This window comes from Rhinolophus sinicus, linkage group LG02, assembly GCF_036562045.2.
Source record: "Rhinolophus sinicus isolate RSC01 linkage group LG02, ASM3656204v1, whole genome shotgun sequence".
Taxonomy (NCBI): Eukaryota; Metazoa; Chordata; class Mammalia; order Chiroptera; family Rhinolophidae; genus Rhinolophus; species Rhinolophus sinicus.
Window position 1 is genome coordinate 148727651 of NC_133752.1, and position 21851 is coordinate 148749501.

A 21851-nucleotide genomic window follows, 5' to 3' on the forward strand; every position below is an offset into this window, starting at 1 on the left:
TCGGGCACAGAAGGTGCCCAGCAGGCGCCGGGACTCCCAGGTGAAAAGCCATACCCTGACTCTGAAAAGCCCCTGGATAGGGAAGGCCCTCATGCATTTCTGAGCTCTCAGAGGCTCAGAATTGGGGCTCATTGTATCCCCAGAGCCCTGAAGTATGAGGTTTGTTGAATGAGTGAATGAATGAATGAATGAACAAATGCGTGGAGGAAAGGGGGCTGAAGAGGAAGGCATACCCACAACCTAGACAGCAGCCCTTGATGGCTACAGCGATTACACTTGTATTCCATTCTTGGATAGAAGGAAAGTGGGCAGAGGTGGAGACAGCTGAGTTCGTCTTGAAGGTCACATACGGTCCTTTGTCTGCCACCATCTCTCAATCCCCAAACACACTCTTTGACAGCTCATCATAAGCTGGGAAGCTGAGAAAACTATGAAGGAGCATCTTGCTGAAAAGCTGTGTGGAGATACTTGTGAGAGGTTTGTACTCAACTTCCTGAGGTCCTTGAATGCCCTAAAATTATTGCAGAGTGCAAGGGGAGCAGTACACCCAGGGCTCGGGTTAGGGCATACCCCAGGCTTTCAGGAGGCAAAGCAAACCCAAGGGAGAGCCTGCAAAGCAAACAGTGTCCCCTCTGGGAGAAGCAACAGTGGGTGTGCCTGAACATGGGGGTTCCAGGGCATTCCCCGAAGGCTCAGCGACTCTAACCCTCTCAGCCCTTGGAGGCCCAGACCCCTCTCGCACTCTAGTGTTTATTACACATCTCCTCTGTGCAGACACTGTAGTACTGAGGATACAGAAATGGTTAAGCACAGCCACTGTTCTGGGTGGGGAAAGCTAAAATAATGGATCATTTGAAAATACAACTGGTTAAAGCTGCTTGAGGAGGGACCATATCAAAAATTTTACATTCTCACATCTGGCACAATATTTGGTACATGGAAGACACTGAATAAATGTTGACTAAATCCTCAAGTTAATTAATTTCCAGATCAGTGTCCTGATGGAGGATGTACAGTCTATGTCAAGAATGCCCAGAAAAGGGGCAGCCGGATAGCTCAGTTGGTTAGAGCGCGAGCTCTTAACAACAAGGTTGCCGGTTGAATTCCCACATGGAATGGTGGGCTGCGACCCCTGCAACTAAAGATTGAAAATGGCACCTGGACTTGGACCTGAGCTGCACCCTCCACAACTAGATTGAAGGACAACGACTTGGCCCTGGAGAAACACACTGTGCCCCAATATTCCTCAATTTAAAAAATAAATTAAAGAAAAAAAAAAAAGAATGCCCAGAAAAGATCCTGACTCACGACTGTGGTGGTGGAACGTCAGAAAAACTTCCCAGACAGGAGGGGATACAGCCCCACAAAGCTATGGGGGCTGGCAACTGCACCACACATGTGATTTGTTACAAGAGCATAAAGTGGGGGCCTGAGTGGAAGAAAGTGAGGCTGGAGGAATCATTGGAAGCAAACCACTGCACCACAAGGAATTTCCATGCCCTGTAAAGACCTGAGGTTTCACGATGAAGCCCGTATGTGTGTGTGGGTGTGTGTATGGGTGTGTGTGTGTGTGAGTGTGTGTTTAGCAGGGGACCGATTTGCAAGGTAAGAATTCACACAGTGATTCAAGAAATCTTTACTGAATACTTATGCACTAGTTGCTATGGGGACAATAGATGGACATTAGTCTAATGGGGGGACACAGTAAAAAGGCAGAGCTGCAGTGTGCTGCGGGAGTAGATAAGACTGGTACTTAATGGAGTCTGGGAGGGCTTCCCAGAAGGGACCTGTCAGCTGAGGAGTGACGGAGGCAGAACAAAGAGTGCAGGCCAAGATCTAAAGAGCCCAGAGCCAAGCTTGCTTGGGGAATGGAAACAAGTTTAGTGAGGGGGGGCCCGTAGTGCGCGTTGGCAGTGGGAGGGGACTGGAGGAGCTTACCTTATTCAGACTAGAGAGGGTGAGGGTTTGGATGACCATTTAGGCGGATGGGAAATGACAGAATCTATAACTTTAGTATTTAGAAGGTAGGAAGAGGGTTTGGGCATTGATTGGATATTGGAGGTAATGGAGAGCTAGGGGGTCTAGGGTTTCTGGTGGAGGATGAGCAGCGGTAAATGGGTTAGATGCTGGAGACTTGCTGAATTTGAGGCATTAGTGGGACAGCCAGGCCACCAGCCCCTCCCCGACTCAGGGGGACTGAGTCCCACGCATCCCTAGGTATTGGGAAACTCTCTCCAATTCCTGGATTTTGTGACCCTTACTCTTAATCCCTGGTTTCTGGATGTTGGGAGGTGCTCCTCCGATGAGTCACGTGCGTTAGAGGTCCCCTTCCCGGTCCTGGGTGTCGGGACCTCTTCGCTCCAGTCGCTGAATGTAGGAAGCCCCCTTTCCACCATCTGTGGGTGTTAGCACCCCTCCCCCACCCGTGGGCATTCGGAGCTCCTCCCCCACAGTCGATGGTCCCTTTCACCGCTGGGCGATGGCGGCTGAGGCTGGGGCCCTGGCCCTGGCGCTCTGGGGCTGGGCGCTGGTTCCCGCGGGGGCCTTGGACGCCATGGGCCCTCACGCGGCCGTCCGTCTGGCGGAGCTGCTGACCCCGGAGGAGTGCAGCCATTTCCAGTCGCTCCTGAAGGCGCCAGAGCCGGACGTCGAGGCTGAGCTGGCCAGGCTTTCTGAGGACCGGCTGGCCCGGGCCGAGACGCCGAAGCCCACATCGGCGTCACCCGGCCGGCGGCGGCGGGAGGCGGCGGACCCGGCAGCTGACCCCGCGGAGGTCTCCGACGGCTGCCGGGAGGGGCTGGCGGCCTGGCTGGCGACCAAGGCCCCGACCCTGCCCTGGGACCGCGTGGCTCGGGCCCTGCGGCGCAGCGGCCGCCCGGACGTGGCCCGGGAGCTGGGCAAGAACCTCCACCAGCAGGCGACGCTGCAGCTGCGCAAATTCGGGCAGCCCTACCTGCCGCCCGGCGCCGCTGGCGCTGCCGCGCCCCTGGCCTCCGCTCCGCGTCCCCGCCGCGCCTTGGTCGCGGAGCCCAACTGGGATGAGTTGGAGCTGATCGTGGAGCGACTGCCCCAGGCGCCGTATGATCGGAGCCCCGCGGGCTGGGCCGGGCCGCTGGCGCTAGGTCTCTTCACCGGCTTCGTGGGGGCGCTGGGAGCCGGAGCGCTTATTATCTTGCTCACGCTGTGGATCACGGGCGGTGACGGCGACGGGGTGTTTGCTGGCAGTACTGGCCTGCCTGCCACTGCCCGGCTCAGGCTTGTGGAGGCACACAGCTGGTGGGAGGCAAAGCCGCTCTTGACAAAAGAGCAGCTCCCCTCACTGGGGGCCTCGGCCCACTTGGCTTGGGCTGCAGGTGGGCCAGATACCCCCTAGCTCCACTGCCCCCGGCTGTAAAGTGGGGGCACAATCCTGGTGGAGTGCGGCGTTTGATGTATTATAAAAGTTACAAAACACGCAAAAGCAGGAGCGATTGGTTTGTTAGTTCTTTGGAAACGAGGAGCAGAGCCCAGGATGCTGTCAATAGGAAAGGAAGGGTGAGTCACAGTTTGGGGGGGGGGGGGAGGCAGGCCCTCCTAATTCTTGTCAGCTTTAGTTCTTTATTTTGAAAGTATTCTTCCACTAAGACCTACCATTTATTGAGCACTAATTGTGTGCCAGGCCCTATGCTAAGCAATTATGTACATTATTTGATCTAATTTTCAAAACCCAGGATGGAAGATATTATCTCCATCACACATAAGGGAACTCTGGTGGCATAGTCAGGTTGTAGAATCCAGAGCTGCCTGAGCTGAAAGTAGGAGCTCCAGAGGAAATGATGTGTGAGTAGCAAGGGAGCTTGGGAAGCATAATGGGGACCAGAACAAGATGCAGAGCTTGTTTAGTCTGAGGCCTGCTGGAGTGTGCAGGGGGTGGCAAAGCTACAGGTGTGCCCCCTTCCAGGGGCTGCTGCTCCGAGCTGCTCTCCCCACTCTGGCAAGGCCTCCTGAAGGTCTACCTAGAGCTTCAAATCATTCATTCCCACCCATCTGAATGGTTGGGGCACTGCCAGCCCATCCTAGGACCTGAGCCTGGCTGAGCCCTCGCACAGACTCTGCTCAGACTATTCCCCCGCCACAGGGGAAGGCGAAAGGACAGCTGTGGGGTGCTGCTGGGTAGGAGTGTTTGACTCCCCTTCCACCCTGGGCTGATGGGCTTTGGTGTGAGAACAATGACAGAATGACAGGCCAGTCCAAGAGGAGAGTTGAAAACAAGATTGACGTAACCCTTTATTGCAAATTCTAAAGTAAAAAGATGTACAGTACAAAGTAAAATTGAAATTTCAGACTATAAACTTCCAATCCACTTATACATTCTCAGTTCTCAAGCATTTCTGCCATTTCTGCATAAACGGAACAGGGAACAAGTCGAGGGGGTGAGGGAAGGAGATACAGCAAGGGAAAAAATTAAGTGTCTAGAATAATCACAAACCCCAGAAGCAAGTGAAAGGAAAGACATTTTCTCGACCTGCTGTCCTGGTGATGAGAAGCGGGGGTGGTTGGAGCAGTGCAGTTTAAAATGGCTCTCAGAATAGCAGCATTTATGGTACCATTTCATCTTCCTGAAGTCCAAATAATACTTTGCCCTTCTCTGGTGCCTTTGCCTCTGTATCTCAAAACACTTTACAAAACATTTAGTTAAAGCCTCACAACACCCCTGTGAGGTAGGTCAGTTTTATTATCCCCATTTTACAGATGGGGAAACTGAGGCACAGAGAGGTTAAGTGACTTGCCCAAGGCCACACAGCGAGCCAGCGGTCAAGCTAGGGATGGAACACAGGAGTTCTGTCCCTTTTCTGGAACCACTGGACCCCGCTCCCCTTTACCTATATACATTCTTCACACACACACACCACATGTGCACACCCGCCCACCCCACCCCACTTAGCCTCTATGTACAGCAAACAGCAGTGGGGGGCAAGGGCAGGGGATGCCTCAGGAGCGTTTTAACGGAGGAAATCTTGGTAATCTTTAAAAGGGAATCCAAGAAAGCACAGAGCTGAGCCACAATGCAGACTCTGTGCAAACCTTGGGCCCCTCCCCACCCAGACTTCCTTTTTTCTCCTGATGTCCCCCTGGCTGGCTAGTTGCAGCCAATTCTTTAGGGGGTGGGGATACCTGAAAATGAACGAAGCTTTTTGCAAAACTTTGGGCAACATCTGAGAAAAGAAAGAGGCATCATTCCAGAAGATGCCCAGGACTCAAGTCACAAAGTCACAATCCATGGCAATCTTACCTCCACAGCAGGCCTGGAGGCTGGGGGCCGGGGGAGATGGGGACTGACCTACCAGCCATCTCTCTCCAGAGTGGAGCTACTGGAGAGGACTAGAGTGGGCACTTCAGAATCCTCCTGAGAGTGTTCCTGGACAGGGAGACATGGCCTAGAGAGGGATGTCCCCAAAGCGGGGCAGGGTGAGGGAAGAGGAGGGTGCCCCACTCCCCTGCACACATGTGAACAAGACCAGCCCTGGTCTGCTGGTTTATCTGTGGGGTGATGGAGGGTAGGGCCCAGCATGAGCTAGCAGAGTGGACGCTGTTGGGCATCGTGCTTGCCCAAGCTTTGGGGCATTGGGATAGTCTTTTTCTTCACATATTGGTGAAAAGGGCAGAAGTAAAGCCAGCCCAGCTGGGTTGGCGACACCATCTCTGGGGTATCTGCCAGGTGAACTGGTGAAGAAGCGGTTTCATGGGCCTTTAAGCACTGGCCCAGGAGGGGGAGCAATGCTACATGCAATGGGTGACTGGGGATGGGGGCGAGGGGGGTAGGTCAGGACCTTGCTTTTCTCTCCTGTCTCTACTTCTCAGCCAGAACTTGGCCAGAAATCCTCTGATTTCTCTTCCTTTCCCCAAATGTGCTAAGGTCCCAATTCCCAGACCCCTCCCTGGACTCAAAATTGGGATAGTCAAGCAACAAACGCACACCAAGACAGGCTTCCCTTGTATGGTAAAAAGGGTCATTTTTATTGTTTCCTTTTTGGTTTATAGTAGTGATGTACTTCTCATCACGTCTCTTTTAGAGCAGTGTTGGCCTCCATGCATTCACTTATACACTAATCTTCACTATTGGTCTTTTACAAGTTTACATTGGTTGCAGCAAAAAATAAAATAACTCTGGGCACTGTCATTCCAGGGGCTTTGACGGGGAGTTTCTGATTATCTCTCCCCGTCAACTTCTGGTGTCAAAAGAGGCTCATTTAGAGAGGAGGGGGCGTAGGTCATGCTGACTCGAGAAGTTTTTCCTGCTCTTGCCCTCTGCTTTAAATTGTGGAGTCTCCTTATCCTAAGCAACAAGGAGGTTAAGGAAAGACAGGAAAGTGTTTTTCACATAAACCAGCAACCGTGTTAGCTGCTGCTCAGTGGCTTTGGCTCTGCATTTTAAATGAACAGCTTCACACGTCTTTTTGCTTTTTGTCCTTTTTAAAAGGTGGATTGTGGAGTATAAATACTGCACCAAGGACCTGGCTACAAAAAAATAAATATTTATATTATATTTATATATCTATATATATATATGTGCAGTGATACTGTGGTTGCTGCTGCTTTTTGATTGGCTTCGTTAATATTTGGCAAAGCATTGCCACTTCCCCACTCAGTAAAGACATACAACAACGTCATCACTGATTCTTTCAGTTCAATACCTGTTAACTGCGGGTGTAAACTGCTGGTGATGGTGTCATTTACTAGCAAAGAAGTATGGAGCAGGGCAGGTGGGTGAGTGAGAGAGTGAGCAAGCCAGTGAGTAGGTGGAGGGACCCTGGGGAGGGAACGGAAGGTGGGAAAATTTTAAACAAACAGTGAAACTTCAAATAGAGTGGAGGTGGCTTCTTCCCTATGGAGCTGGCTGATGGGTGTCAGGTACCAAGGCCCATGTGTGTGACTGAGAGAGCCTGCTGGGCTAGGATCAGAGTCTGGGGGAGGAAAAAGGTCAGATCTCAGAAAAACCTCGTTAGTATACCCTAGTAGCTTAATGCCATCACTAGCATGCACACTTGGGGTATGGAGCGGGAACTGATAGTTCTGTTGCCCATCTTAAGACCTAAGAACAATTATGAAGTTTAGCCAAATCTTGCATAGAAGTGGTTAGAATTTATTGCACATTGGAACAAAAATATATATATTTTTTGTTGTTTTGGAAAAGACCATTAGCAATAAAAAATTTTTTGTCTGTCTGTCTGGTTTGGGGATGTACATTGGCTGGCAGCATCTAAGGTCTAAGAAGAAAGAAAAGTATAAAAAATAAAAATAAACATGACAATGGCATAAGCCAGAAGCCATTTCCTATTTAATAAGTTAATAATTTGTTTTTACAAAAAGGCATGCCAATAAAATAAAATGATATATTACAGTATTTATAATTCTCTTAAAAAGAATAACCACACGTCAGCTTCTGTTTTGTGCTGTTTACGATGTAGCCTGTATATGTTACTATACGTTCATCCTAGCAATTAGCAGGGTCACCAAAATAAATGCCTTCCCAACCCGGTATCGGGTATAGTACAAAATTCTACGGGTGAAGCCGCAGAAGCAGGCTTACGAGTGCTGGACCGCTTCTAATGGTCCAACAAGATAGAAAGCTCTGCTTACTGACTTGCTGTGGTTTGTTCTACGCAAAACTAGTCAGGTGGTCTGTGAAAATACATCCAAAATGCTTCTACTGCAAGGCAGATTGGTGTGTCTGATTATGGGTTGTTCCCCCCCGCCCCCCACTGTATGGTTCAGGAAGAATTTATTTTGATTTGGTTTGCATGCTCAAGTCTCTCCTCATTCTTTGTACAGACTTCTTGACACACTCAACTGCAGCATCTTGGTTTTGAAATCTAGTCATCAGATGAGAATCCCCTGGACTAAAAACTGTCTTCCCTAAAGCAGGAGATGGAATGGCAGATATGACGCTCCCCCCAAAACTACCCTCCAATGACAACGGGCAGGTCGCTAAGCAGATATAGCAAAACTGGCTGAAGGGAACGTGCTGGGGGAAGCTGAATCCTCTTCGGAATTAATATTAAATCGCTTTCTCATGAGAACCAGTGCAATACAGAAACCAAGTGGGCTTGGTTCAGAGGCAGCTCCATCTTTACCACAGGTCCCACCAGTGACAATTTCTTCTAATAATGAATGAAAGAAACTACCGCCACAGCCCCAGTGCAGCTGCCCTTACCACCTCTGTGGGTAAGGGAAACCCTGCTTGGTGGACAAATGTGATGGAGGCGGGAGGAACCATGCAGTGTGTGAGCTGGCGACAACCCCTCTGTAGAAGAGAGAGGTCTGTTCAGAATATCTGAACCCCTCTCCAAGTGGACCCCAGCCCAGAGAAAGCCACCATGCAGAAGGACATGATACTAAATGAAGTGAGCACCCCTTAACCCCCAACAAATCGTTGTTGTAAGTTCCCCAAATTAACCCCTAGAGATAACATGCTCCTTTGAATAGCATTTTCATCTCTACCCTTAATAAGTGTCAGTTCTCCAGTATGAAGGCTAAATAATTATCATAAATATTGCAAAATACAAATGAACTTATTTTTTTTTTTTTGATTTTTGTTTTTAGCCCTAGGATTTGGTTTTACAGTGACATTAATACAAGCCATTTGAGATCAAAGTTTCCCCACGTACGGGACACAGAGCAGCATTAAATAGTTCATCTTTCGAAATGTGCAACAATGGCTGTATGTTAGAGATGTCTGTTAAACATATACACACAACGGATCCATCTGCTTGTTGGATTGGGTTTTTTGTTGGTGGTAGTCAATTGGTTGGTTATGTTTCCCTACCCAGGAGATGTATGAAAGACTCCCAGGAATTCATAAAGAATTGCAGTGGGTCTGGAACTCTTAGCATTTTTCCCCCCCTCCAAATACAGTGAATTGTGCAGGGCTGGGTCCTGTCCAAAGGCTGACCCAGTGCAGGGGACAGGATTACTAGTGTCCTGTGGTGTATGGTTCTCATGCATGACTTCTGATCACAGCATGCCGTCATGCAAATCATTTCTACGCATTGAACAAGCACAATGTTTGGGATCGGCCTGAGCAAGTCCTCCTCAGCCTGAAGAAACCTGATTGTTTTCCCCCACCCATCTCCAAACCACGTGAAGCCCATGTGGAGAAGATGCGGTTTATGTCAAAGAAACTGACAATTAAATGACATGGGCTAAAGGTGAGTGTGTGTGTGTTTTCTTTTTGCTGCTTAGCTTAACTAATGTAAGAATGCAAATATAGTTTGCATGAACAAACAAACTTTGAAAGTGATGCTTTCTGCTTCTGAGAATCAACAAAATGGAAAAATAAAATCCATTTGGCTGCAACGGAAATATGCTGGTCCCGGCAGCCACTCTTCTGTTTTTGTATCCTGTGAGTTTTGTCCTAAGTTGCATTGACTGATGTGGAACATGCAGTAACCACCTGCCCAAGCATTAGAAAATCTGTGAGTCCAGGGAGCAGGGTCCTTTGCCCTGGGCAGGTCACTGCTCAAGATGCAACCGTGTGACATGGTAAGCAGACTACGTTTGGTATAGATCTTCAGGGTAAAGTGTCTCCACAGCTGTTCTGCATTGATAATATTCAGGAAGTTTGTAAACAATCTTTCACTTGCAAGTTTTAAATCTGTACAATATTTAATTTTCGCTTTCCTCTAACACTTGGATTCTCTGACCTCTTTTTGTCTTTTGGCTCTTTCCCTTCTTCCTTCCTCTGCCCGTTGCTGTTTCTCCTTTTCAGGTTTAGTTACACTGTCATAGGATGGGAGGGAGGCTGTGGACGGGGTGCTCTCCTTTTTCTCCTGGTGTGTGCCTCCGTTCTCCAGCTTATTGGAAGTTGTCTTTTTGCAAATGAAGCCCCGCCTTGCTAAGTGTCCCCGGTAGGCGCGCTGCAGGACCACCACCGACACCTCTTCCTGCTTGCGCCGCAGCGTGGTTGTGATTGGCTCGTAAGACACTTTGGAAGGATTGGATGCCACGAACCGCTCCTCCATCTGCTGCCGAAGGATGTCCAACTCCCCGCTGTCTCCCAGGACCCGCTTGGTGAAGGCAAAAAGGATGTCCAAGCAGTGGATGCGATCCCCGCTGACCATGGGCAGGTCCATGGCGATGAGCTCGATGGTGTTAGGCTTGGGCACTCGCAGAGGGTGCTCCAAGGCGTCTGCAAAGTCTGCCAGCTTACAGTACTCGATGAACTGGGTGGCATCCGGGTCGAACTTCTCCCAGATCTCATAGAAGGTCTCAAAGTCGTCCTCACTCAGAGGGTCTGCGCTCTCCTCCGTGGCCACGCTGAAGTTCTCCAGGATGATGGCGATGTACATGTTGACGACGATGAGGAAGGAGATGATGATGTAGCTCACAAAGAAGAAGATGCCCACAGAGGGGTTCCCGCAGTCTCCCTTGAAGCCGCTCCCCGGGTGCTCCTTGTCCAGGCTGCAGTCCGGCGGGCGGTTGAGGATGGGCAGCAGCAGGCCGTCCCAGCCCGCTGAGGTGGTGATCTGAAACAGGCAGATCATGCTGTTGCCGAACGTCTCAAAGTTGAACATGTCGTCGATGCCGGCCTCGTGCTTCACGTAAGCGAAGTTGGACATCCCGAAGATGGAGAAGATGAACATGACCAGGAAGAGCAGGAGGCCGATGTTGAACAGAGCGGGCAAGGACATCATTAAGGCAAAGAGCAGGGTACGGATACCTTTGGCGCCTTTGATCAGACGCAGGATGCGCCCAATACGGGCCAATCGGATGACTCGGAAGAGGGTGGGAGAAACAAAGTATTTCTCTATGATATCAGCCAGGAACATTCCTAAGAAGAGGAACAGAAGAAGATATGTTGCTGAGACTGGAGATGTCTCTCTCTTATGTCACCTGGCATTGTGGAACCCTCAAGTTCAAAGGACTTTACAGAACGAGTGCCTTACTGTTCAGTCTGAACTCTCACGACAAAAAGAAGAAAGTCACATGTTTCAAACATCCAGAAAAGCAGAGACAACGATAAAATAGACACCTGTGTACCTAACACTCAGATTGAGGAGATGCCTGCAATTCACAAAATGCACTTCTCTTCATTCCCAGAAGCAAGCACACCCTTAGGCTGGTATCACTGTAGTGTTTTCATACGTTTCCTACAGATGATTCCATGAATAGTACGGAGATAGCAGCCTACTATGTTTAAGGAATTGTACTGCATCGACCTTTTTTACACCAAGTTGTTTAGATCTCTAACTTGCTTCAGACTTAACATCATGTTTGTGAGATTGATCTCTCGTGTTAAAATAATTTTAGATTATTCATTTTAACAGCTGAATTTAATGAATAGGTCCTCATTTATCTGTTTCCCCACTCAAAGGCAATTAAGTTTTTTCATATTTGTGCATGTACGACTTTTCACGGTGTTATCAATGCCTCTCCAAAATGCTATCAAATTTCCATATTCACTCCGTGACTTCACTACCCTTTGGCTGTGATGTCTCAGTTATTCTGATAAGGCCGCCAAGTTTCAAAGTACCTCCTTCCTGACTCTGAAAAGACATTTTTGGTTTCTTATTGGCCCATGTCCCTTCCCCACCAAATGAGTCTAGAAAACTAAAGCGACTTCTCAGGAAAGGCTTTTAACCCAGAGTTTCTAGATTTTGTGTTTAAAGTCATAAATCAGAAACCAGTATCAGCAGATAAAAATGTCAAGGCATTAGTAGGAAATAAAAATAGACAGTGAAAATGTACACATCTGAGGGCATGTTTCTGTTTACACTCATCCAGGGGTCCACCTCTACCAGGTCACTTGCCTGAAAACTACAGAGCAATAATGGGAACCTAATGAGGGGCCACAGAAGGAAGAGGAGATGAGAAGGCTGGGAAATGACAGCTGAAGGGAAGGCAGTGACATGGTCTCTTCCTTCAGTGCCTTCTCTTGCTGGTAAGGCCCTGACAAAACAACATGAGCTTCAACTGAAATTAGGGATTGCCTTTAAATAAGGAAATAGCTTTCGGCCGTAAGGATTTATAAGTATTGGGATAACGAACTGCAGAAGCTATGAAATCCCCTTATTTGAAGGTTTTAAGCTCGGGAAGAATCTTCACTTTCAGGAAGGGACAAGATGCAGTAAGTTCAAAGGAGGCCAGATAACCTCTTGGAGCTTCTTCTGGGGCTAGAATTCCATGGTGTGTTTGAGCTTTCAAGAAAATCTCTACCTCAGCCAGAACCCATGATGATTTTGCAGCTCCTTTCTTTTCACTTCTCAATTAAGCCATAACCAGTGACCATAAGCAGTTGGGTAATATATATATAATACTGGCATTCCATGCATGGTGGGCAAGTAAGGCTTCCGAGAAAAGATGCCTGAGTAAGATTTTGTAGGATGAACGTGTATTTGTCCCCAGAGAAAAGGGGAAAGAGATAGGGCAGACAGCAATCCAGGCAGCAGGCACACCATTTAAGAGGTGTTCCTCTATTAGGAGGTTCCAGGGCTAGTTTCACCCCAATTCCTCTTAATTTAAGAAGATGACTTCTATACTTTTGTTTCTGAACAAATTAATGATATTTAATAAAAATCCCAACCAACAAAAGTAACACTCTTCTTCCTCTTTATTTCCGAGTATCATCTGAGAATAGGGGGCATGGTTTGGTCTGTGGACTTTTCATCCCACTCAATGATGGGTGGGCAGAAAACGTTCAAGAACAGTGGATGAGGGCAGCATTGTCCCACGTGTGTTTTGTGGGAGGGCGGGGGGCTGGGTTTGAACCCCTGCTCGCTCACTTACCAGCCCCAAGTCTAGGCAACTGCTCTTTGCTTCAGCTCCTCATGACACTGAGAGGGTGGTGAGGATTATATAAATTAAAGCATGGAAAGCACTTAGAACAGTGACCAGCACACAGTCCATTAAAATATGAGATTATCATGATTATTACTTGAAACAGGGGCCTGTGATCAAATAAAAGCGGGATGGGGTGCTAACATTAAACAGAATTCTTTACTGCAGGCCTTCCAGGACCCCTCTCTAGGCTACTGTGCCCTGTGACCCACCGATGGGAAATTCAGTGTTGCCCAAAGTAATTTCATTCTGGGATTCTTTTCTTGGGGAGAGATGGATGGGGTTAGTGTCCCATGTTTCAACACATGTTTGGACATGCTGCTCCTGAGGACAGCACTAGAGAGTGGCACAGGCCACGGGGAGGGCCAGCTGCGCTCTCCTGCCCACAGTCACCAGCTCGCTAAACCGGCCTGGCCACTGGAGCTCTGGAACTGAGGGTCTCATGCACTCGCCCTGTGCTGGCCTAAGTCGGTCAAACATCCCAAGGTGTGTTTCCTTTTAGGAAGACAAGGAAACGTTTTGGGAGGACAATCAAGGGGACAGCATTGCCTCTGCCTGCCAGGATATCACCCCTTCCATGCCTTTAGGCTGAAGCAAAATGCCACACAGTCGCTGTCACAAACCAGCTTCAGTTCTGCCTCTGCCACCTCTGAGCTGAGAGACCTTGGATATCTTTACTGCGAAGACAGTCAAACAGTCTGCTTCGCGGGCTGTCATAACGATCAAATGAGAAAGCGCAAGTGAAGAAACTCTCAAACCGTAAGTGGCACACAGTAAAACCTCAGTGAAGTGAGCGCTGCCATCATCGTCACCAGAATCTTCCTAGCCCACTTCGTTAACACCCAACTTCACAATCTCCTACCGTTCCCTTTTCCATTTTATCCTGCTATTGTCGCTGTGTTTAAAAAATAAGTTTCATCTATCTTCCCTGTCAGATTTTAAACTCCTTGAAAGCAAGAACCATATCTACTCTGTAATTTCCCCTTCAACCATAGAATTCACAATCCGAGACGATTATGAACACTCAACAGAAACTCACTGACCACGTGAGCTGCTGGCCAGGCCCACGAGATGACGTACGGACTTAATGGTAGCGCGTAACCAGCTTGCCCTTCAGAGCTCGGCAGCTCGTGGCTCTGGCGGGAGCGTCGTCCTCGCGGCTGGCCGGCCCCCGCCCGTCCCCGCCTGCCCCACTCACCCACGATGGACAGGATGACGACCACGAAGTCGAAGATGTTCCAGCCGATGGTGAAGTAGTAGTGCCGCAAGGCGAACATTTTGAGCACGCACTCACAGGTGAAGAAGATGACGAAGACCAGGTTAATCCAGTAGAGGATGTTCTCCATCTGCTTGCTCTGCGTGTCTGTCTCCACCATCATTGTCACCATGTTAAGGCAGATGAGCATCATGATAACAATGTCAAAGGCTTGTTGCGTGACAAAATCAAAGACGATACCTTGGATTTTGTTCTGGAGGGTGGGTGGGGGGCGAGAGGGAGGAAAGACACAAAAGGATTCGTGAAAGCCTTTCCAAGCGGACTGCGGCAGTTGCCAACCTGTGCATCAAAGTACTCTGCCTTCTTTCCCGTGATACTAGCCAGCGTGATCCCGCTGCTTTCAGGGTATCAGGAGCAGGGACAGACCCCATCAACATCACCTCGCCGAGAGTTTTCTAAAATTGCCACTCTTCCCTTTTGTGTCTGTGCCATCACACACTTCTAGGTGTCGTCCCACCTCTCCAGCTGCTCCTTTTTAGTCTCATCTGCTGGTCACGTCTTCTCTTAATCTCTTCTTTCTTTACACTTTCTCCCCGGGAGAGCTCACCTATTCCTACTGCTTACATAATATCTAGCTACTTATGTTTCTCAAGTTCTGTCAGCTACAGCCCGTATCTTTCCTCTGAATTCCGGTATCGCTTACCCGACACCTCGCGCTGATGACTCATGAGCCTCTCCACGTTAACAAGTCCAAAGCAGAATTAAGACCTTCCTCTGCCCCCACCCAACTTGTTCCTCTCATCTCAATTATTCATCCTGGTTCTAAGCCACAAACAGGACGGTCACCCCTCTCTCCTTCCTCTCCCTCATGCCCTGTCCCATCCACTGCAGGGCCTAGTGATTCTTTCTCCAAAGATATAACTTGAATTCATCCACTTCAGTCCATTTCTGTAGGCCGCCTCCAGCCTAAACCACCATCATCTTTCATCTGGACTTCTAGAGGAGTCTCCATAACTGGTCTCCCTGCTCCTTCTCTTGCCCTCATCCAATGCGATTTCCACACAGCAGTCACTGCGATTATTTAGAAACATAAATGAATCACATCGTTCTTCTACTTAAAAACCTTTCAATAGTTTCTCATTGGGCTTGCAACAAAATTCCTATTGTTAACCTGGCTTAAAAATACCTTCCAGTCTGACCCTCCTCATTTCATGACCCTTACTCTAGCCCAGCACCACTTGGCCGCACTAATGTTTCCTGCTTTTACGTCCTCCTATGCTTTTCAGGATCTCTTTCCCCAGCATTTTCATTCCTTCTCATCCACTCAAGTAGACCCTCCTTAGTGAGGCTTTCTCTGACTATTCTGTTGAAGCAGATCCCCCACCCAAAGCCTCCATTCTTCTATCGTGGCCTTACAGTTAGATTTTCTCACAATATTCCATTTCTTGTAATAGCTGTTTGCTTACTTATTTATTAGCTATACCCCCACTATATTGTAAATGCCATGACAGTGGTATCTAAATTTTGTTCATCACTTGATGCTTAGTACCTCGTACACACAGTGCATCTATAACTACAGTAAATCCTCAACATCAATAGGTTCTGTAACTTTAAGCAAAACCACATATAACAAAACCAACTTTACCATAGGCTAGTTGATATCAACAAGAGTTAAGTTCCTACACGTTTCATCAGTGGTGCTGAACAAAAGGACGTTATTGGAGGATCTGCTGTATTTGCTGAATTAATTAATCACTATTAATGTTTCCTGCCACATTACATTTTATATTTGAGTGTGGAAGAAAATACACTCAGCTTCCCATGCGCAAAGTGCTGAACAGAACTTGAGAAATGTTAATCCTCTTCCATTCCTTTTGGGTCCGTTTCTATTACAGAATGGAAACTCTAACAAACATCCAGGAAATATAAAAAAAATTCGCTTTCTTAGGCTCTCCCTGATTTTTAAAAAAAGTCCCTCGGCGCCTGAGCTGGTGCTTATTTTCAGGATTACTTTAATCTGGTGGTTTTCACACCACCACGTTCTGCAAAGCCCTAGGGTTTTCTTTCCCTCAGAATTTGGTGAGGCGAGTAGGCCAGGAACAGGGTGAGGGGGTGAGGAGAGAAAACACTCTGGGATTCCCACTCTTGATTCAAACAAAGTAGCTCTACTTATATTTTCACAAATTAGGTTGCCAGGTAAGCTTTTATTTTAAGAGTTCTGTTTTTGTTTGTTTGGTTTTTTTTAAAATGCAAGTTACAGCAGAAGGACCTTGGCGCCTGATCTGTGGGGTTGTGGGCAAGGCTTCGGCAGCATCTCCCTCTCTGAAGCGAGAGCACAACCACCGATAAGACGGGAAAGCAGGATCCCAGTCCTCCAATCGGTTTTACAAAAGGCTCAGATCAAGAAAGCAAATCAGGACATTAGACTCTCCTAGTTTTATCTCTTCTGCTCCCACAAATGGCCAGAAGCATGATTCTAGCTTCTGGGCACACCCTTACAAAGACTGCCACGTTGGGTAGACAGCTGAGAAAATAATGACCAAATCCTATCTCATACTGGTAGGAAAGAGATCAGCTTTCATTTTCTCTTTCCTTTGTTAATTTTTAGTTGTCTCTTAAAACATCTCTCTTCCAGAGCCAACGTAGTTCACACGTCAATTCTCTGCTGTGGCCCAAGGAAGACTCTGAGGCAAGGTCCAGCACAAATGTAAACGCCATCCCATACCTTAACCCCTGCTCTCCTGCGTTCTCCTCAGATCTTCTGGATGGGATGGCTGGGAACGGATTAGAGTGCACAGCAGCCCATCACTTACCCCTTTCCTTTCTTTGCAGTTACCCTACCAGTGCCTGTTTCCACATGGGGTCTCACTCTGTCCCCGGCCTGTCCAATGCACTCACCAGGGGGCGGGGAATGGGTTTCTGCGGTTTCTTGGAGCCCAGCTTTTTCATGGCATTGTAGTACTTCTTCTGCTCTTCAGTCATGAAGATGTCCTGACCTCCAAAGTAAAGGGGGGAAAAGAGAACGAGCAGTCACAAGTGGCTCTCACAGGCTATGGCTTTGGAACCTAAGGTTCAACACTGAGAACTGAAGGAGACTTATCCCCTGGCCTGTCCTGAGATCACTTTAGTTAACACTTGTCCCAGAGTAAGGGAGACCTGGGACAACTGTCCTAATTCAAAGAGATACCTGCCTGTGCTTTCAGCTTCAGATTTTTCAGATCTGCTAGGAAGAAAAGGGCTATCCAATTACAGACTCTCCGGGAAGGGTTAAACTTGAGAGAAACGACTTGGAAGATAGTCACACCTCACTGGTTCTGACACTTTTTTTGGCCTGCTTTCTTGACAAAATTCTAGGGGGAAAAAAACCATTTCAAAATAAAAGGATTTTCAAGTCCTGGCTGATGGTCCATTTATTTCTACAATATTAAAAGTTTAGAAATCCTGGTGTAAGAAAATAATTTGGGAAGCTCCTTAGAGTTTGTTGGGACAGATTTGATTTATAAAATCAATGACAAGACCAATCTTTTCAATTTGCTTCGGAAAATTGTTAACCATCTGGGACAAGGAAGGAAGCGAACTTTCTAAGAATGGTCTCCTCAAATCCCAGTTTGCTAGGGGTGCGCGGGGATGAACATGGATAGTTATAAGTCTAGACAATTTCTGCTTCTCACCACAGCTATTTATCTGCTTTCTCTTTCCCCTGTCACTAGACCCTCTCTGGTAGGAGGCCCAAACCAGTAAAAGGCCCCAAGAATAAGATCGCGAGCAAAGGTGGTAAACGACACACTGAGCAATCCAGCCCCCAGCAGAGAGCTGCCTGCGGCTAGTGTCCAGTGGGGCCAGCGCCACAGTGAGGTGACAATGTGGATTTTAGAGGAAGAGAGGAGTTCTCTCTCCAGAGGTAGGACAGAGAGGTAGCTGTGCCCCTCGTCTGGGCTGGCCTCTCCGGCCGCGGGCGACGAGGGGAGGAGACCTATCTTTTTCTTCTGTTGATTGAAGTTGTCGATGATGACGCCGATGAACAGGTTCAGGGTGAAGAAGGAGCCGAAGATGATGAAGATGACGAAGTAGATGTACATGTAGATGTTGTCCTCATATTTGGGCTGCTCCTCGGGCTGTCAAAGGGCAGGAGAAAGAGGAAGCGTCAGCTCCTAGCCTGGGGGCCAGGGGGTGACTCTGACCAGCCACGGCATCAGCCGTAACTGGCCACTCGAGCTGCTGAACAAGCTGGGGCGGGGGAGCCCGTCTCTCTGCCTGTCTCCCTCTCCGCACTGGCACGTCCTGCCCTCAGGCGGCATTATTTCTGCCACGAGTTCGGTGGAGAATATGCACATCATGGGGTGAGGGTGAGGGGCGCTAGGAGCCATACTTATTTCAGAGCAGCACCGAAGCGGAGTCAGCTCCTCTGGGGCCAGACTTACTCAGCAGCCCGATCTTCTGGAGTCAGTGTGAGCCATGACTTACTGAGAAGGAGCATGCCCTCTAATCAATAAAACAAGCAATCAATGTTCTCACCCTCCCTCTCTTTCTTGATGAGATCACCATGCTGCTTGCTTTCTAACCACCTAAGAAAGGTGTGGCTTCACCAGGTATATCCTTACCTTTCGGGAATCTACAGCTGCATACATGATGTCCATCCAGCCTTTGAAGGTTGCCTGGCAAACAGAGTCAGTCATTAGACTGTGCCTGTTAGGGGGTGGGCGGGAGTCTACGCAGGGGTCCGTGTGGCCAGGCTTAGGTTCAGAGAGAACACAGACAGGTAGTTTGGGTGCAGCCTCACGTGGACATAGAATGTTCTGCTTATTAATATAGGTCCCAAGGGAGCTTTGTCTAAGTGCCTGAAAATAACATCAAAGTTTGGTAGGGAAACATGTTGACAATTGTAGCTAGATCAATACTTTTACAAAAGGTCTTAAAAATGGGCCTGCGAAGGTTATTTAAAGCTCAGGGCAAACTCATGTATGAGTAAGTGGCAGGAATCTACTGAGGGTACTACTGAGCCCGCCATTGAGGAGTCGTCTTTTTTTTTAATGTGTTAAACAAGCAACGGGGGTCTTGAAAATCATAGTTGCATTAAAAAACTCCAACAAAACAAGGTCAGAACTTCTCCCTTACTAATACATGCACGTTTAGCCTACGGTCATGGTTATACTGGCTTCATCCCAGACAGCCCTTCCCCAATGCTACTCGCCCATCTACTATATCCAGCCTGCTCATGCAAACAAATATGGGCAGCCAGTTACAATTTTCCATGTTTTATTTACATTCTATTTGTGTTTTATTTACTCAACCAGATTCTAAGTTTTGTTCAGGGCATGGGCAGTTCCTTAGGCATCGGATGGCTCTAATAATGCCAAACACAGCACCTGGCATGTGGTGGGGACTCTGAATGTAATGTTTGACTGGCTGGTTGATGTGCATTTGCATTGGTCTCCTGGAGCTGCTCCAATTCAGATTCGATTTGTGGGTCCAATTTCTTGAACTGGGATAGAACAACAGAAGAGCTTTGGAGTGGGATGAACCACTGCTCATTCCATTAACTCTGCCTCCTACTGTTAGCTGACAGTAAGTGTTTAGTATATAAGGCCAGTTGAGAGCTTCACCTGCACTATCGCATTTAATACTCCCAACAACTAAATGACGTAGGCATAGTTGTAATAGTAACAGAAATACATACTAGCCAATACCATTCATTAAGCGCTGCTATGCGCCAGGCACGGTGCTAAGAAATTTTAGTAAATTATCACGAATCCTTTTTATAACCATGCGAGGTATTATCCACATTTAATAGGTGAACAAACAGACTTGGATAGGTTGAGTAATTTGCCCAAAATTACGTATCCAATAAATATGAGTGTGGCTCAAACCTACATCTGTCTGATTCCAAAGCCGAGGAGCTTTCATTGCATCATGGTCTTGTCAAACTTTCCAAAAAATTGTTGTGAAAGGAAGAGAAAAGTAGGCATAATGGAATGCTACTTAATTAAAGGAATCCTTTTTTGCTGTAATACACTGAGACCTTTCTCTGGGGTTGACCAGTGGCAGCCTCACAGCCCTGCATATTCTTTCCTGTAGTTAGCTTTAGTGCAGCTGTTATGCAGAATCGTCTGCTCCATCAGAACTGCCATCACTTTTTTTTTTTTTTTGGTCTATGCACTTATTTTATTTATTTTTTCTTTCTCTTGAACTACATACTCTGTCCTGCAGGAAAAAAGGTGATTTCTCTGCAACTTTATTAAGCTGCAGGAATCTTTCTGTGTTGTTCAGCCTCTGAGCAGGGATTCTCTTTGAGTGAGGTCTTGGAGATGTCAGAGGACTCAGGAAAGGTGGTCTCCCTGGAACTGGTTTGGGAAGTAACACATGGTTCTGTGTGACCTGTTAAGAATAACCCTGATTCTGGAAGCAGGGTTGAGAAGGAACCAAATGAGATTTTTGCTACCCAATGAAACTGCACAGAACTGAACACAGAACAACACTTACCACCTGAAGAAGCGCCAGATATCCAGCCCCAACGTTGTCAAAGTTGATCTTCACATTCTTCCATCTGATTTCTGTATTGTTCCCCTCCATGAGCTTTTCACAATCAGTTTTATTGTTGACAATTTCAATTTCAAATCGCTCTTCTGCGGTCTCATTAAAGCAGTAGTGGTACTTTCCCGCAAATAGGTTGACTCCCATGATGCTGAAAATCAGCCAGAAGATGAGACACACCAGCAGCACATTCATGATGGAGGGGATGGCGCCCACCAAGGCATTCACCACCACCTGCATTGGAAGGGGCAGGCTGCTGAGTGTTGGCAGGAAGTGCCGGCAAGCATAACTTTTCTTTTGATTTCCAGGAGGGGAATGACATTGTATGGCCTGCTCTGACTATAGAAACATTTTGGGCCTTTTGGAATGAAGATAACTGGACAGATCCACAAGTAGGACCAAAATTTTCTAAATCTATGAAATACATTTTGAGGAATTCTAATAAATTACATATTTGTTTTATCTAACATTCCCCCTCTGCCCCCGCCCCACCCAAGTTGACCTAGGTCTTCTTTCTTAGGCACCAACCTGGACTAAAAAAGTTATTTTAGTCCAGTCTCCCTGCTTGCCAACTCATAACATATGCCCTATGGGAAACTCTGAGAAATCTCAAGTTCACTAGTTGCCTTGCAACAGACATTCCCCCTCTGCAAAGCAAGGTATGATCGTTCAAAATCACAGAGAACCACCCTATGGAGTTAGCAGTGAATCAGTCAACGATACAAAAAGTCTCTTTTATGACTACGCAAGGCCAGTTATCTTATTTCAGGCAATAGCCGAGCATGCATATTTTGCAAGCTCAAGAAAAAAAAAGCTATATTCCCTCTACCAAACAGTATAAAATAAAATAAAATCTGCATAGATGTTTTTCAGACATGATTCATTATTCTTCTCAGCCTTTTCTGTCCTTTGTTTTTTTTCCTGACTTTGTAGGCTTTTAAATCTCAGAGTCACCACTTGCTTGGCTATGCTGATGTTTCTGCTTAATCCACAGCTTGACTTGACTCTTCATGGTGCATTAGAAATAGGAATGACATGTTTTTTGGGGGCGTTTTGGGTTAGCTAACTGCTTTTAAAACCCAAAAATTGGCATATTGTTAAAAATCACGGACTACAGTAAGCTCAGGAATGGAAAAAACAAAACAAAAACAAAAACAAACAAAAGCAAAGAAAAAAACCCCTCAGGAATCAAAGTTTCTGGGTTGTTACAAACTTTGATTTTGCTTCACACTATAGGTGAGAGTAGCTAGACGGCATTTCCACTGTGGCAGCAGTTTTCACTAGAGGA

General features: G+C 47.3%; 2 protein-coding genes across 5 annotated transcripts in view; one reads left to right on the forward strand and one right to left on the reverse strand.

Annotated features, from left to right (window-relative positions):
* The first annotated feature begins 1958 nt into the window (after positions 1–1958).
* Positions 1959–3444, forward strand: TMDD1 (transmembrane and death domain 1). Its single transcript, XM_074319165.1, has one exon. The coding sequence runs from the start codon at positions 2480–2482 to the stop codon at positions 3371–3373; it is 894 nt and encodes a 297-aa protein (XP_074175266.1). The 5' UTR covers positions 1959–2479; the 3' UTR covers positions 3374–3444.
* A 792-nt stretch (positions 3445–4236) lies between these two features.
* The window catches only part of SCN8A (sodium voltage-gated channel alpha subunit 8), a 117283-nt gene continuing 99668 nt past the window's right edge, over positions 4237–21851 (reverse strand). For all 4 annotated transcript variants that reach the window (XM_074325669.1, XM_074325668.1, XM_074325667.1 and 1 more), the window contains 6 exons: positions 20513–20797; positions 18634–18687; positions 18010–18147; positions 16931–17035; positions 14015–14285; positions 4237–10810 (listed from right to left, as the gene is read on the reverse strand). In XM_074325669.1, coding sequence (XP_074181770.1) covers positions 9663–10810; positions 14015–14285; positions 16931–17035; positions 18010–18147; positions 18634–18687; positions 20513–20797 — 2001 coding nt within the window. In that variant the 3' untranslated portion in view covers positions 4237–9662. The remainder of the gene's footprint in view (positions 10811–14014; positions 14286–16930; positions 17036–18009; positions 18148–18633; positions 18688–20512; positions 20798–21851) is intronic.